This window comes from Sinocyclocheilus rhinocerous, unplaced genomic scaffold (assembly GCF_001515625.1).
Source record: "Sinocyclocheilus rhinocerous isolate Xijiao unplaced genomic scaffold, SAMN03320098_v1.1 scaffold387, whole genome shotgun sequence".
Taxonomy (NCBI): domain Eukaryota; kingdom Metazoa; phylum Chordata; class Actinopteri; order Cypriniformes; family Cyprinidae; genus Sinocyclocheilus; species Sinocyclocheilus rhinocerous.
The window spans coordinates 2,546,782-2,560,285 of record NW_015651557.1 but is presented as its reverse complement, the minus strand read 5'-3'; the positions used below and the strand labels follow the sequence as shown (position 1 = coordinate 2,560,285).

Below are 13,504 nucleotides of genomic sequence, written 5' to 3'. Positions count from 1 at the left end.
AAAAGTTGCAAGGGCTCAAAGGTTAAGCATGATTCCTACATTAATTTTACAACGACTTTTTTTACCTGTATAAAGATTCTCCTTTACAAAGGTCCTCATTTGCTTCACTAAGTGGTTCATAATGAGAGCAAAGATAAAGTATTGAAAAAAAAAAAAAAGTGAATCAGATGTGTTACTGTCAAAAAATAGTATTAGAGAGACTGACATTTTTAAGACATGTTGTAGAACTAGTTTGCCATACAGATCGTTATTCTTTATTGAAATCTTTTCAGAGGGTCTTTTCTTCTGTTAATATCAGTGAATTCATTTGTAAACATGTTTAAGAGAAAAAATACATTAAAACAAACAAACACCATGGGATGTTTGAACAAAATGATACTGAAAAATAAGCAGATGTTCATTTACAGTCATATACAAAAAATAATCTTTGCACTCAGGTTTATGGATGAATGGTACAAGAACTCAGCATGACAAATAACAATTATAATATACTAGAAATTCTAAGTAAGATTCACATGCCACTTCAAATTAGGCCAAATGTTTAAAATCCAGAACTCTATCTTTTATAAGTTACCTAAAAGACAATGTTATATAACAACAGAAGTGCTTACTCAAAACTTAGACAGTAAAGTTAGTTCACCTTAGTTTACCTTTATGTGTTACATGTTATAATAGCAATGAAGTTCTGGGCCTTTAAAAAAATCAGTTTGCTCAAAAATATAAAGCATTATATTTTCCATCATATATTTCAGGTCTACTTAAAGAAAATCTTCTGCTTGCTGATGTACTGCGATTTTAAAATTATGTGATGCTGTGTTAATGATGGTTGGAATGGGTAGTCACTGGTATGGAAGAACAGACTGTGAACAGTTGTCATATTTAGTAATATTTGTTAATATTAATGTCTAGAAGTCTAATATTATGAATTATTCTTAAATACTACAACTGTCATCACTGACATCCACAGTAACACAATAATAGAAGTGTTATTATGATAACTTTAATAACTTACATAAAGTCATTATTAACAAACATTCTATAAAGCTTATCGGACAAGAATATAGCCACATTCACATGAAAATATCATTACGCACATATTTTATTATGCACTATTCTTATGTTCAGCATTAAATTGATTTTGTATAAAGGTTGTGGAAGAAGACGTGTTAGCAAAATGACAGACACGTTTAAAGACACGAATTAAATATATATATATCATCTGTCTAAAAAGTTGTCTTCGCTTTTGACAGTGAGAACACAAGTCCCCGCCCATCACTGGCAGATGGCCAATAATATTCGAAGGCGTGTGCCATCGCGCTCCTTATTGGCTGAGATGGCTGTCACTCCGGCCTTTAGTGGGCAGGCTAATTGAATCGCTGAGTGCGATACACTTCTATCCATCTCACTCGCGAGGAAGGTGGTTGCACATTACCGACTATCAGCAGTCGCTACCGGAGACGCATGAGAAACACCGAGTGAAAGCCGCGAAACAGTACGAGGAGCCAGCAAAGGTGTGCTTGACTCAAAAGTACGGAAAGGAGGAAACTTCGCATAAACTATGGCCGTATCAGCAACTCCTCCGGTGCTTTCACCGACCTCCACTCCCGGGGGCGCGAGCAGCCTGTTCCGTCCCGACTCTCTGTACTCCAGCCCGGCCGAGTCCCCGCGACTGACCAGCAGCATGATCAACTCTTTCATCACCGGCACCGGCGGCGGCGGCGGCAGCACTAACGGGAACGGGCCCGGCGGTGTCCACAATAACGAGTGTAAGATGGTGGAGGTGCACGGGGTGAAAGTGGCCTCGTTCGCCGTGGACGGTCAGGAGCTCATCTGCCTCCCGCAGGTGTTCGACATGTTCCTGAAGCACCTGGTCGGCGGACTGCACACCGTCTACACCAAGCTGAAGCGGCTGGATATATGTCCGGTGGTGTGCACGGTGGAGCAGGTGCGGATCCTGCGCGGACTTGGGGCCATTCAGCCGGGCGTGAACCGGTGCAAACTCATCACCCGAAAAGACTTCGAGGCGCTTTATAACGACTGCACCAATGCCAGGCAAGTCTTAGCCTATATCGCATATGCATCTCCCATTTACGCTCAGCTTTGGAACCTGACGTGCTTTTCAAGTTCATTCAGAACTAGCAGAGTTGTCGTACTTGGAAAAGTTGCTAACACTTCATGATAACTTTAATAAAAATGATTTCATGCGTGTGTAAATACGAATATTTATGGAAATATATGAATCACACGTTTATGACATTTCTATTTTAACGCACGTGATCTAAACAAGATAGGTAGGCTACCTTTAATATAAATTAATAATGTTTTAAGTTTATTTGGATATAAAAAGGTTATTATAAAGTGCTGTTTGTGAACTCTTTCTGCCAAACCACCTGCAGTTTTGACCTCTTTTCTGTTTCGAATCAAATCATTGTTTTGAGAAAAAACAATAGTAACAAAAATAGGCTAATAATAAAAATTAATGGCAGCTTTCTCCAAAATCAAGCAAATAACTTTGTCCGGGATCTGTTCTCGCTGTGACCACTCGATCTGCTTTTTACGTAACTGTCAAGCGTTTATTAGGTTACAGAGCAAACATGGTAATTTTAATGATTCAGATAAACTAAAAACAATAATATGATATTCATTTACACTTATTTATATATATATATATATATATATATATATAAACAACAAAATGCAAATTTCAATATTTCAGCTGCCTTGTAATAAAATCTGTTTTGGAAGGCAAATTTGAATAGCTACTCTGAAATTCTGTTTACGCTAATTGAACTTGCAGGATTTATTTAAATGATGTCATAAAACAATCCGCACAACAATGATGGTAAAGATGATTTTTTAAAATTAGCATGTATCTTTACTTTTTGTCTTTATAATCTTTATAAGTCAACTTTTCCTGGATCTGCTAGATTTATAGCCTTCATTGGTATACGTTTTGATTTGTTAAACGACTAAACTGACTCATTATACTTTATTGATCATTCTACACTAAGTGTTTAGAAACTTTCAGGTTTTCAGTACAGTTATATTTGCTGTTTTTCCCACTTTTATTCTTGCTTATACAATGAATGACAGCTCTTTGGACTAGGGGTCATACTTCGGTTGTATTTCACTTTATTCTGTTATTTGCTCCACTGAGTCAGGCTCACATGAATAGACATCAATATCATTTATGCACATTTAACTCTTGTCATATCCAGGGCCAGATCTGGAATTCTTGTTTGATACTCCATTTGTCTGGATGATGTCCCACGTCTCATTTGGATAAGGTGTTGGGCCATGTTGCATAAATCAATGAATCACCTCTCCTGGATCTGTGGCTGTGTTTGGTGTGGAGATGTTATTCTTAGCTTGTTATCATGACAGATGCATTAGTGTTCTCAGGCTCCTGCAGCAATATCAGCTTATGTGTGTGTGATTGGTGTGGTGGGACTCAAGGGAGCAGTACACCGTTAAGACCTTTATCATCCAAGGAAAAAGTCTCTAATTATATGTTAGTATAAAAACGGCAGCATCTTCGCTTTTAGTGGAATAACAGTCAAAACACTGTGTATAAAAATGCATAAGACTTTTTATAAAAAACACTTAAATAATTTTGAAATCATTTGTGTTATTTATATAAATTAAATATAATGCAATATATTAAATATATATATATTTTGAAGTAAAGCCGGTCCCCAAAAGTTCACAACCTTTAGTAACCTTAACTTCAGTAACTCTATGTATTCCTCTCCATGAAGTGCTTTGCATCAGGTCTAGTATTTTCAATTTTCTATTTCCGTTTTCGTACTTTCTCACAGGTAAAAGGTCAGGTATTGAAAATTGGTCGGGGCGAGAAGGTTCAGGAACGTGGCCTTAAAGTGCGGTTTTGCACGGCGGATGTGTGTGTGGAGATGCACGCATGTGTGTTTTAGGGAGAGAGGGAGAGAGAGAGAGAGAGCGCAAATCCAGATGGCCATTCTGGGCAAGGTTCGGTAATTAACCTTTTAACATCCCCAGCACAATTTCCAGAAGAATCCCCCGTCACTTTATTGGGCTTTGCGCAGTTCTGAATCAATCTGCCGTGCACATCTAATTAGAAATGAGAGCGAGGAGAAAGTGAGCGGGGGAGAGACCGTTTTACAACATTATTTTGTTTAATTTTGAGTCCAGGCAAAATGGACAATAAGAGAATGAGGTGCGGAACGCTGCGCTTTTCACTCTTCTGTCAGATTGCAGCATACGGTCGGATAATGAAATTGCCTGAGCAATGGGCCCCCCTGAAATTGAATTTGCTCCTCGGCATCGTTGCTTTACAGTTCACCTTTGCAAGCATCGCTTTTATAGTCAGATTTAAACATCATCCACCGTCCCGCTACCAGATGGCTGAAACTAATGTGCGTGCTGGCCCCTCGCCTCCTCTCCCTCTCTCTCTCCTCTCCTCCTTCAGCACAGGCTCACTGGGAGAAGGGCTAAGCTGAGACAAATGGGTGTCTTTTGCATCGGTTTGCACGGGACAGCCATGGCGAAGCAAGTGAGTAGTGTGTCTCAAAATTGATCCTGAGCTGCCTACTTCGGGGGTGTTCAAACAGGACGGATTGTCCTATTGAAAGCAGCCAGACAGGGTGCGACAGAATTAAAGAGGTCACAGGACATGCAGTTTTACAAACACTTAGAGTGCGACGCAATGGCCAAAGGCATCTCATGCGTGTTTACATAGACTAACAAAACGGATAGGGGTGGGGATCTTAGGGATTTTTACGACACCGTTTCTGTTTCCTCTTAATGATTCCCTAAAAGTTCCGTTAAGATTCTTTGTTAAAGAGTAAATATTAGGAAAAAATTAATTGCAACTTTTATTGCATTTAATGCCCTCAGCATTCAAATAATCAGATCGTATCACCTTTCACAGAACAGACAATATAAAACAATTATTGCAAAATGTATTTACAAAGACAATTTAAAATCTTTTTAGGGGTGGCAAATGTAAGGTAGTAGGCTAACTATATTTCAAATAAAGCATTTTTTAAAATAAAAATATAAAAAAGTACAACCGAACTTTTAGGCCTCTTGGAGTCAGACATGAAGAATTAGTAACCTACATCAGTTTATTCAGCTTTCACAAAATTCACAAAATACAATTTTAAAGTCATACCCAGGTTGGATTTAGTGTTTTGAGGCACTAAAACGAACCGACTCATAAGAGTCATTCGTTCAGGAATCGGACTACACTGATTGCGCTACGTTTTTGATTCACTAAAAAGAACCGGCTCATAAGAATCATTCGATCGGAAAACAGGACTACACTGTTATACTATAGGCTACTGCACGTTTCGTCCACGTTTTAGGGCCCGAAAATCATACAATTATTGATTTATTTATTTAAAACGAGTTTTGAAAAAGAGTTGGTTCTGGGTTCGTAATCATACAGAATCATACTCAAGAAAGCGTCCTTTATGAACGCCCAGCAGTCGGCGCGTTCCGAGTCTGCAGCTGAATGTGCTGTCTAGTTAGGGAGCTCACTAGGTTTTCAGATGCAGCCTAAAAACATGCAAAGGGCTCTTTAAAACTTCCGGACTGAAACGCACAGAAAGTGTCCAAATCAGCAAACGCATTACGGCTCGCTTTTTATGATTTCTCAGCTCGCAATTGATCTCCAGGTTTTTAAAGCATTCATTATTTATTAAAACGAAATTTGCAAGCTAAACATAACACTAAACTAGTTTGCACTTGGGGACTGCACTTAGGAAATTGAATGGGAATTACATTAGAGATGAACATCTGTGCTTGCTCTCCTGCCTCTTCGCAAAGGTGGATTGGATTAGTTTAACTGTTTTGTTTTTTTCTCCACCAAGTGCAAGAACATCCAAAAATAAAAAAAGTGCAGAAAGCTCTTGTCCACTAATATTTATTGCATCACTGACCAGAGAGTTACTTCATGCGAGTAACATCATAAAAATGAGAACAACATCCCTGTTTGCATTCATGCCAATCGCACTTTAGCAGGAATGGTCAGGCTAAATCATAAAACGCATTACTTGTTCGAAAGCCTGTCATATTTTTTTTTTTCGTCTCGAAGCGATTTGCTTTTTTTAGTCATTAATTTAAAATGTGTCTAATTCCCATCGTTGCCCCAGGCGCGAGCTACCATCACACTGCGCGTCAAAACGCAGCGTTTCAAAGATTCCTGCACGATTTGACACCTTTAGGAAGCACAATCTGTAGATTCATTTGAATTAGTATCTCACGTATGATTGATTTGGTCTGATTTTAAGTCATACTAAAACACTGAACGCTAAATAAAACTGGAAACTTTAAAACAAAGACGCAATGATGGACAAGGTCGGCTATTACCCACAATTATCTCCACATCTCATGTCAGGAGTGCGCGTGAGCCTCCAGGTCTCTCCGTTTCGTCGCGCGTGCACGTGTGCGCGCTCGGTCCATATGGACAGAGGCTCAGTGCCTTTGGCTTCGCCCGAGGCACCCGAGACACCCCGCTGTCTCATCAAATCTCCTCAGATTGTCACTCTTCCTTCTGCACACCTTAATGTCAGCCATTAATTATACATCCACCTTTTTCTGAGGTTGTTTTTTTTGCAGATTCACTCTTTCCTTTACCCTTTTTGCACAGTAAATTATGAATTAATACAGTTTGAAGCATCAAGAGGGGCTTCATTGTATCTGTATGTTAGTATGTGAACGGCTGTCATATCTCATTTCCAGTGGCCCCATATGGACACTCAAGCCACGCATTTTGTCATCTTTTTTAAACAATATGTCATGATTTGTAACCTAACAACCTTCTTTTTTATTATTTATATTGATTTTTAAATTTAACAAACAAATACAACATTAAATAACAAAGAGACAAACAAGCAAAATGTTCTGATATATATATATATGTGTGTGTGTGATTAATCTATGAATATTAATATATTTGTGATTCAGATGCAAAAACCTCTGAGATTTTTCTTTTATATACTTTGTGCACACACACACACACACACACAGACACAGACACAGACACACACACACACACACATACAGACAGACATATGTGTGTGTATATATATATAAATATATGTGTGTGTGTGTGTATATATGTATGTGTGTATGTATCAAATTTATTCTAATTTGTTGAGTTTCAGTGATTTGGTGTTATATATGAAGACTTCAGATGCAAAGACCTCTAAGTCCATCTGACATTTTTTTTCCTTTTAAATTAGCATTTTTATCAGGCTTCTATGTTTAGGTTCAGTAATTTCACTTTAATGGCAAGGAAAAGGTTATTAGTCAGTTATCGAATGCCTTATTTTCAAAATGTTAGAGGTTCTTGCATCTGAAGTCTTCTTGTATATATGTATATAAACTAAGTGGCATTTATTTTAATGCATTCTTCCTTTTTTTGGGGATTAAGAGTCCAAATAGTTTTTGGGCCACCATGTAAGATAAAAGGATAGAGATTTTTAGAGAGTTTTATTTGCAGGTAGTAGGACATATTTTGTAAAGTCAAGCAGGCAGCTGGTCTAACAGACCGGCTATTCTGTCCATCTCTGTCTTATTGCGAACATGTTTGAGACGTGAGAGCGCTTAACTGCTGACGGGCTCTTATAAAACAACTTGTGGCCATGTGAGTTCTCATTAATGTTGGCGGGTGCCTGTTCCAAGCCACAACGCTTTAATAACTAGTCCCATGCGTAACCAATGAATTAGAGGCAAAGCAAAGACACATGTGGTCAATTAGTGATGGAAAGGCGCTACTTGAATCTTCTAGGCGCGGAAATCACGAAAACAAATTAAGAACGCCGCTACGTATGTGAATCTGCTCAAATTACATATTGACATCCGCAATCATTAAACGATGTTTGAGGAGCATTTAGAAGCTGCGATTATGAAGTTAGCTCTTAATATACACCGTCTCGATGGGGATGAGGAATAGCAGGTGTTCGCTGATGTGCAGCGACGGGGGAGAGAGATATAAGAGGTTAAAACAGACAGATGGATATGGCCTGTCAAGAATCTCACAAGAGGAAAAATGACACTTTCCGCTCACCGTCCGCAGTTACGGCGGGAGAGAAAGAGACTAGTGTCATTTTGACTTTGGGAAAGTCTCCTCCTGAGCTTAATGACACATCTGCAGCCGGGCTATATTTATTACAGTCATGTAGAATAAAATTGATTGTCTCCTAAAATTAATTTTTGCTTTGCCTCTAGCAGTGCTTTAATGGAGGACACTAGGCCCCGTGCAAGAGTATTGTTTAATCACATTAGTATCACAGCCCCCAGGACAGCGGAGATAATTGTACAAACGAACATCGAAATATGTATCTCTAACTCTTATGATTGAATTATGCAAATGACTTATCTCCTGCCCTTCCAAGCACTAATCATCTAATTAGGACTGATGTTTTAAATGCTTGTTTTTGGATGGGGATCCGGGGAGAAGCAGGAAGCAGAAAATTGAATGTGACACTGAAATCGGCAAAGTAGTTCGTACCGGAAGAGCTGGTCTTTTCTTCCCCCCCATTGTCTGTCGTTGGCGGCGAGAAGACGATTAGAGCGTTTTAGTGAGTATTTTAAAGGCTCTGAAACATAAGTCCCATCTAATCCATTTTCAAGAGTTCATAATTTTTTCTGCCACTTTAATAGTTTAGCTTGACACTAAGCGGTAGCCGCGCTGCGCTGGAGGGGACTAAAGCTGGTCAAAGAAGCGCTAACTAGCATCCCAATTATGCCGATTAATATTTCATGACATGTTCCGCTGCACTTCCCCGTTCCTGCGAGCTAGCAGCTGTAGATCCGCTCGCACAAAGCGCTTGGCGCGCCAGAACGGAGAGGTTAGGGTAATGACAGGCGAGCTCAAGTGACCATTTGACACGATGTCTGAAAACGCTCTGACTCTCGGAATCCCGTTTTGAAGCACTTGAAAGATGTGAAGATCTGAGGAAATGACAAAGTCGTGCTTTGCCCTGCTCAGAAGAGAGTTTACAGTGGTCTCTCACATCTGGAGGCCATAATTCGCCACATCTGTCTGGCTTGGGCAGATGGGTTCACCTGAAGAGCACAATGCCGCTCAACTTTTTCTCAGTCGTGTTAATGACCTCAAGGAAGGCTTGCTTGGAAATGATGAGCTCAGGCTTAAAATGACCCTTGTTTTGAAAGGCCTTGCAAATTAAACGTTAAATTCCACTGTTCCACATGTTAACATACATGAGGTTTTGTAGAAATGTAAGTAATAACAGTAACAGTAGTCTCGGAAGCATCAAACAAGTCTGTTTTGCTCTTTATGCCACAAAAGTGTTTCTATGATTTTTTGTGTCCATCTGTTATATTGCATATGTATTGTCCATCTATTATTGCAAATGAAAAACTGTACTGTGTGTACAGAAAAATCAGCAGTAAATATTAATTCTTTAATTATTAATATTAATGTTTCACACACAAAAGTTTATTTATTTATTTAGAGGCCAGACATTTGAATTAATTTGGAATTTTAATTGAATAATTATTGTAATTATTAAAGTGTACTTTTTCTCTCACTCTCTCTTTCTCTCTCTGTAGTGTATTTAATCTATACAATACATTAAAATATTATTTAAAAAATGTATATATATTTTTTTACATTTATTTATAATTAATAATTAATTTTTAAAGTATAAATTGTTTCTTTCCTCTTTGTGGTGTATTTAATATACAACAATACATTAAAATGCTATTTTAAAAATGTATAAAATATTTGTTTTTATAATACACACAGAAGGCCAGGCATTTGAATTGTATAGAAATTTAATGGAATATTAATTTAATAATTAATATAATATTTAAAGTATACATTGTAAACAAACACTAAATGATGTTGTCTGTCAACGCTAAAAACACTCAATCACCATATTAATGATTTCACTTAATGCTTGGACAGATTGAAGATATACTGAAGTCATGTTGCAGTCAAACGTAGAAACATCTGCTTGCTCTGGATTATTAAAAGAAGAAGTAAAGATGAAAGCAAGGTGGAATGCAAGGAGAGATAGGGTCAAGGAGGGTGTGGGTGAGGGTTTGTATGTACGCGAGTCTCTTTCTGCGCCTGGGTTAAATCAAGAAAAGCCCTGGGTATGTGGTGACATCATGGCCGGTTTGGTGCTCTCGTCGGATCTGTAAGGGATTCATTCTGTCTCTATCTGCCCCGGGCAGCCCAGCTCCAATTACCACCCCCCACACACACCCTTCTGCGCACCACCATCCGGAAGTCTGCAGAATAAGCCTATAAAACTTTAAAAATCCACCCAGGAGCGCTGCACTATTCACATCATACACATAGAAAGATCATATTACAAAAAATTATTTCAGACTAAAGTAGAGGGTATGAGCACCTTATAATGAAACGCAGTTGCCAAATGTTTTATAAGTACTTTGATCATGTGACCAAACCACAGGTTTGTTTTTGTGAAAAGTGGGGACATCCCATAGGCGTAATGGTTTTTATACTGTACAAACTGTATGTGTTATTGCCCTACACCAACCCTACCCCTAAACCTACCCCTTACAGGAAACTTTGTGCCATTTCAGATTTTCAATACACTCCATTCTGTGTGATTTATATGCGTTTTGAAAAGTGGGGACATGGGGTAATGTCCTGAAAAGTCACCTTCTCCTTGTAATACCTATGTCATACCCTTGTCATTATACAAATTTATGTCCTCATTGGTCACAAAAACGCACGCGCACACACACACACACACACACACACACAGATATATATATTAGATGTGATTATTAGATATTTACTATTGCTTTAGATGACTGGTAAATGTTATAAGTTGATATCAAGAATGTACATGTAACTGACAGAAGCCTCAGACTTAATTTGCTTTTTATTAATATAATATATATATACTGTAACGGGGTGAAGAATCACACGACAAGTAATCTCAATCAATACCCCGGAGGGTGGATTTATTGGGGTGATGGGTGTTGGTGAGAAAGGTCCAGGTAGGTGCTCCGGTGCCGTGAGTGCTCTCTTCCGTCTTCCCAGTGCAGAGGGTCCGTGCAGTGCTCCTGTGGGGCTGGTCGGTCACACGCTGCTTTCTGTGGGAAAAATGAGAGGGCGAGTTAGTGCTCAGTCTCATGGAGGAATCTCCTAGATGGCAGGGTAGTGAGATATCATTACTGCGATATAAAATTACTCATTAACAAAATGTAATATTTCAATCATACTGCCACTCCTAAGTCATCTGAATACTTTTAATGATGACAATTTAACTTAAGTTAAAACATATGAGCAATCTTCAAATTTCAACAAAAATATTCACCCTGCTTCGGTTTGCATTGCGCTTCATTTGTTTCTTAGTTTGAAAGAGAGTCAAACAGTCCTAAATGTGAATCATGGACATGCTCAATAACAGCTGCTTTTATGTGTTTTCCATTCTCATGTTTTTTTCCCGTGCCCTCAGAAGTTTGAAGATAGTTTCCGTTAATAGCGGCCCTAGGCCTGATTGGAAACATGTTAAGCATGTGCACAGACTGTAAATTGGAACCACACTACAAAGCAGGTTATGTGCTTGTTTATTCACCATTATGATGGCCGTGTCTTAAAAATGCCTTACAGAGACACTTCATCCAATCAGAGAGATGGCTAAAGACCACGCCCACACAAACCCTAATAATAACAACTTTTACAATCCCGTAGATTAGTAAAAAAAATGATTTTGCTCTTTTTGAATTCATAAAACAAATTGAATTAGTTACACACACTGTCATCAGTAGCTTTCATCCATCCGGATGGTTCTTTTTCTACAAAGCAATGCGGGGTCAGTGTGTGTATTTGTATGTATGGATGGGTGGGCTGATGTTGTGCATGTGTGTGTATGTCTGAAACCGTGTAAATATTGTGTCTGTCAGTAGCAATGGGTGTCATTTGTGTGTGTATGTGAGATGGGGGGGTGGGGGTTTCTCTGATGAGAACAATCAGGCCCTGTGTGGTTTCATTACAGGGTAATGTCTCGCCAGATTGTTACAGATAGTTAAAATGAAATGAAGTGAATTAGGGAAACAAGGGGGAGAGCATGCACAACACTTTATTGCTTTCTTTTGATGACACACTGACAATGATCTGCCTTCAGTTTAGTGCATGTATCAGATAACATATCAAAAATTACCTCCGAGTGTGTGTGTGTGTGTGTGTGAGTGAGTAAAGGTAAAGTGTGTGGGCTCGTCTTGCGCTGCATTCTTGTCAAATGTAGGATACATTGTCTTTCACCTTCCTGTCTCTGACACAAGTGTGTGTGTGAGTTTTAAACTAATTTTTAGATCCTTTCTAACTTTTGGCCTATTTGAAACATTTGATGCAAGATAATGTCATCAGTACATTGTAAATATATTGATATATATTTCATTGATTTTTGATGCCAAGGACCCCACATAGTTTTATGCATGAAGACCCATTTATTTTTATTGTGAGAAAAATAAGGTGTATGTATTGTATTAAACATATGTAAGGTTAACTCAGTCTTATACATTTATTTTGTATAATATTTGTATTTTCTTTCAAGTTTTTCCCTCTACTTGTACACCTTTGCAGTCCCCTGGGGGTCACTGGACCCTAGTTTGAAAACTCCTGTTTTAATTAATTCATATGATAATAAATGGAAGTCAGAAAATATAAGTTCTGCTAAAAAAGAAATCTGATTTATTACATAATTAAGTTTGGAACATACTATATATTAATAATTTAATGAACAGTCTCATGCAATTTTAATGATCAAATTATCTGTCAATTATTTGTTTGATAAATCACTTAAAAAAATTACTGGTTATTAAAAAAAGAGAAAATGTGTGCTATACATTGGGGCTAATTCATTAAACAAAAAAGAATGAATTTCGGTGTAAATCATTAGTAAAAGCATTGTCACATAAATTGCCACATTTACGCGAATTGGATGATATACATATGAAACAATTTATATACAAATTTGTTCTGCTTGTGTTTGATGAACAACGTCCAATGAGAGTAGAAAAGTTTCAAATAAAACTTTACAATATATGAGCATACACCCAACTTACGAAAAAAGGGACATTTGCTTTGTAGTTTATAAGCAATTTGCAACAATTTGATCAAGTATAGTTAAAACAGTGCTAATGTTTACGATCAGAGTGACTGTAATTGAACAGAATCTAATAGTAGTATCTTTTTCACTGTGCTGTAATTCAACAGTACACACACTCTTCCTGGCTTTTCCCATGGTGCCTCAGTGTGAGATTGCAGTGTGAGGGATGGCAGGCACACCTGACCCGTCTGTTCCACAGGGGCTTGTGGGTAATGGATGGGTCAGAGCTTTTTTTGATGTTTTATTGAAAGATCACCACGGCTGTTCTGGCTTTCGCCTGACTATAAATCAGAGTCCTCTGTGGACTGCTGGACTGTCCAGAGTGTGGTTTATGTCAGCCGAGGCAGGAAGGGCCTCCGATCCCATCACTCCACCTCACCTATATCACCCACACACACACA

The 13,504-nt window shown here is 38.3% G+C and overlaps 1 protein-coding gene across 5 annotated transcripts in view; it reads left to right on the top strand.

Annotated features, from left to right (window-relative positions):
* The first annotated feature begins 1,368 nt into the window (after positions 1-1,368).
* Positions 1,369-13,504, top strand: part of dacha (dachshund a) — a 159,068-nt gene continuing 146,932 nt past the window's right edge. For all 5 annotated transcript variants that reach the window (XM_016518651.1, XM_016518648.1, XM_016518647.1 and 2 more), the window contains exon 1: positions 1,369-2,052. In XM_016518651.1, the coding sequence (XP_016374137.1) occupies positions 1,559-2,052 (494 nt within the window). In that variant the 5' untranslated portion in view covers positions 1,369-1,558. The remainder of the gene's footprint in view (positions 2,053-13,504) is intronic.